Raw genomic sequence first — 4551 nt, forward strand, 5'->3', positions numbered from 1 at the left:
AGACAAACAGACAGACAGACAGATAGATAGATAGACAGACAGATAGATAGACAGACAGATAGACAGACAAACAGACAGACAGACAGATAGATAGATAGACAGACAGACGGACAGACAGACAGATAGACAGACAAACAGACAGACAGACAGATAGACAGATAGATAGATCGTGATCTCACCTGGCTCAGCTGCCAGCCGTTGGCATCATGGGTAATGTAGGTGAGGTCAGGCGAGAGCTGAAAGAGAAGGTGAATCAGTTGATTTGAGAAAGTTCACATACGACAGTCAGTGGAAGAAACAGTCAGACTGAAACCAGCCGTTTCAGATCAGCAGAAAAGCTGGAAACTAGACCATGAGTGGGACACAAAACGGTTTACCAAAGCTCTCCGTATCGCCACATCAGTTCAAAACACACTGATACTCACTTCAAAACAATCAGAGTAATAAACGCTTTTGTGCTTTTGTTCCTAACGAGGACGCATTAAATATGACAATGCATATCTGTGTGAATATCAGTTCTGTCAGATGTGAAACTCGGCGTTTCTTCCTCTTTGAAGATGAAAAGCATCAGCCTGACTTACGGAGCCGCAGATCTCCCGTAATCCAGCGAGAGCCGCGTTTAATCCAGCGTCTTCATAAAGGCTCATCTGTCTGTCAGAGTCAGATCCAGCTCAGCTCACTGCAAACTCAACTTCCTCTTCACAAGAGGAAGACGCCAGCATCGCTCTGTTTCTCTCTCGAACCGTTTGTGTCAATAAGGAAGTTGAGTCGAGAAGGGTGTGAAAGTCAAATTCACACGTGCATGAAGGAAGCTCTTCTTTAACTGCCAGACTCAGTCATCTGTGGCTTTATTCACACAGTCCTGATCAAACGCACTTCTGTTTGCACACGCTTCGGTTACGAACCAGACTCGCTCCAAAAGCTCTAGAATGCAGATATACTACATATAAATGCAAAATATGCCATTAAATCCTTCAGGACGCAGTAGCAAGTCTTGATATTCACTATCTTCATCTGGTTTGTCATTACGGTAGCAGGCAAGTTCGAGAAGCGGATTGACTTCGGTTTAGCCGTTCACACTGAAGCTGAAATCTACAGTGAGTTTGCTTGCTGCATAAACAGAGCTGAAAATTCACTGCGAGGAAACATAGTTATAAACTAGCCATTTGACATGAACACCATCACTAATCAATGACTAATGATCAATCAAATCTCTCGGAGCAGAAAATAGGAGCAACTGTACGGTCAGAGAATAAAACTGTAAAATTAAATCTTTCAGGACACAAAAGAAATAGTGTTTCTGCTTCTGTCTGCTGCAGTGTTATTTTTGTATTTTTGTTATTGGTATTTATAAATATTTTTAATTCACTTTTATTTTCAATTTTCATTTTTACATTAATTTATTTAAATAGATTTTTTAAATTTAATTTCAAATATTAAATATTTTAATTTTAATTTTATTATTACTATTTAATTATTACTATTTAATTAAACCCTAAAGAATCATATCAACTTGTGGAAAATGGGCAACCGATGACCCCTTTAACAGTGAGGGTAGATGAACAGCATGACAGTAATTTCCAGTGATGCAAACTACTCGACTTTTTTTGTTTTGAATCGAAAATACTATTATTTACATAATTCATAACTGAAAGTGACGAGACAAAACATTTAGCATTTTCGACAAATTAGGCATACAAATGTGACTGAATGTGTGCATATTTTAAAATATTATTTAGAAATAGTTCAAAATGATTAGTTCACAACTAGAATTAGATTTAATAAATAAATATATACTTAGTCCTCCCTAAATATTTAAGACGTGTTAATGGCATTCGATCTAATACTAGCCTCAGCTTTAACCCACAGGAAAGAAAAAAAAATAAAAATCTAAGTTGTTTTTTATTGAAAAGTTTGTTTCTGCCACTGAATAAAAATAAACAGGTAATTGTTTAAATTAAATATGAGAGTGTGTGATTATTTAGTGTGATTTTTGTATGTTTATTGCCAATGAAACAGATCAATGGAGAACATTTTACAAGAAAATACTATTTCAATCTTTCTACTTCAGAATTTCATGTTTATTTCAATGTTACTTGCCATTTCTTTGTAAGCATTTCTAAAATTTACTAGCAATTTCTTATTATATATTTATCAATATACAGTGGGTACGGAAAGTATTCAGACCCCCTTAAATTTTTCACTCTTTGTTATATTGCAGCCATTTGCTAAAATCATTTAAGTTAATTTTTTTTCCTCATTAATGTACACACAGCACCCCATATTGACAGAAAAACACAGAATTGTTGACATCTTTGCAGATTTATTAAAAAAGAAAAACTGAAAAATGCTCAGTATTTAGTAGAAGCACCCATTTGATCTAATACAGCCATGAGTCTTTTTAGGAAAGATGCAACAAGTTTTTCACACCTCGATTTGGGGATCCTCTGCCATTCCTCCTTGCAAATCCTCTCCAGTTCTGTCAGGTTGGACGGTAAACGTTGGTGGACAGCCATTTTTAGGTCTCTCCAGAGATGCTCAATTGGGTTTAAGTCAGGGCTCTGGCCGGGCCATTCAAGAACAGTCACAGAGTTGTTGAGAAGCCACTCCTTCGTTATTTTAGCTGTGTGCTTAGGGTCATTGTCTTGTTGGAAGGTAAACCTTAGTTCCAGTCTGAGGTCCTGAGCACTCTGGAGAAGGTTTTCGCCCAGGATATCCCTGTACTTGGCCGCATTCATCTTTCCCTCGATTGCAACCAGTCGTCCTGTCCCTGCAGCTGAAAAACACCCCCACAGCATGATGCTGCCACCACCATGCTTCACTGTTGGGACTGTATTGGACAGGTGCCTGGTTTTCTCCACACATACCGCTTAGAATTAAGGCCAAAAAGTTCTATCTTGGTCTCATCAGACCAGAGAATCTTATTTCTCACCATCTTGGAGTCCTTCAGGTGTTTTTTTAGCAAACTCCATGCGGGCTTTCATGTGTCTTGCACTGAGGAGAGGCTTCCGTCGGGCCACTCTGCCATAAAGCCCCGACTGGTGGAGGGCTGCAGTGATGGTTGACTTTCTACAACTTTCTCCCATCTCCCGACTGCATCTCTGGAGCTCAGCCACAGTGATCTTTGGGTTCTTCTTTACCTCTCTCACCAAGGCTCTTCTCCCCCGATAGCTCAGTTTGGCCGGACGGCCAGCTCTAGGAAGGGTTCTGGCCGTCCCAAACGTCTTCCATTTAAGGATTATGGAGGCCACCGTGCTCTTAGGAACCTTAAGTGCAGCAGAAATTTTTTTGTAACCTTGACCAGATCTGTGCCTTGCCACAATTCTGTCTCTGAGCTCTTCAGGCAATTCCTTTGACCTCATGATTCTCATTTGCTCTGACATGCACTGTGAGCTGTAAGGTCTTATATAGACAGGTGTGTGGCTTTCCTAATCAAGTCCAATCAGTATAATCAAACACAGCTGGACTCAAATGAAGGTGTAGAACCATCTCAAGGATGATCAGAACAAATGGACAGCACCTGAGTTAAATATATGAGTGTCACAGCAAAGGGTCTGAATACTTAAGACCATGTGATATTTCAGTTTTTCTTTTTGAATAAATCTGCAAAAATGTCAACAATTCTGTGTTTTTCTGTCAATATGGGGTGCTGTGTGTACATTAATGAGGAAAAAAAATTAACTTAAATGATTTTAGCAAATGGCTGCAATATAACAAAGAGTGAAAAATTTAAGGGGGTCTGAATACTTTCCGTACCCACTGTATATGTATATATTTGTATTGATATATTTATCATCAATAAATAAATTGTTTTCAATCTCATACATTTTTAACTAATTGAATATCGCTTGTTCCACCAATAGCAATATTTTAACCATTCATACTTTTTAACTGAATAAAATGTTATGCTTTCATAATAAACAGATTTATGCTGATTCTAATCAATTTGAATAAATGCATTTTGAAAATGATTTTAAATAAAAACATATTTTGAATATATGTTTAATCTGCATATTATATATAATTTTACGTTCATACTTTTTAACTGAATAAATGTAATTGTTTTCAAAATTATCAGATTAATGCTGATTCTAAACCATTTAAATAGTACATTTTGAAAATATGATTTTATTATTTAAATAAAAAAATTAAAATAGTTTAAAAGAAATGGTTAATATATAAATATATATACAGTTTTAACTGAATAAATGCATTTTGAAAATTATTTTATATGATTTAAATAAAACATATTTTGAATATATGCTTAGTCTGCATATTATATCTAATTTAACGTTCATACTTTTTAACTGAATAAATGTAATTGTCTTCAAAATTATCAGATTAATGCTGATTCTAAACAATTTAAATAGTACATTTTGAAAATATGATTTTATTATTTAAATAAAAAAATGAAAATAGTTTAAAATAAATGGTTAATATATATATATATATATATATATATATATATATATATATATGCACTGAACAAAATTATAAACGCAACACTTTTGTTTTTGCCCCCATTTTTCATGAGCTGAACTCAAAGATCTA

At 35.4% G+C, this 4551-nt stretch overlaps 1 protein-coding gene across 1 annotated transcript in view; it reads right to left on the minus strand.

The window, feature by feature from the left end:
• Positions 1-4551, minus strand: part of LOC107734596 (rho GTPase-activating protein 9) — a 51016-nt gene that overhangs the window by 24004 nt on the left and 22461 nt on the right. The window contains exon 4 of the mRNA XM_016546590.1: positions 180-236. Coding sequence (XP_016402076.1) covers positions 180-236 — 57 coding nt within the window. The remainder of the gene's footprint in view (positions 1-179; positions 237-4551) is intronic.

The sequence above is a fragment of the Sinocyclocheilus rhinocerous genome, unplaced genomic scaffold (assembly GCF_001515625.1).
Source record: "Sinocyclocheilus rhinocerous isolate Xijiao unplaced genomic scaffold, SAMN03320098_v1.1 scaffold2145, whole genome shotgun sequence".
NCBI classification, from domain to species: domain Eukaryota; kingdom Metazoa; phylum Chordata; class Actinopteri; order Cypriniformes; family Cyprinidae; genus Sinocyclocheilus; species Sinocyclocheilus rhinocerous.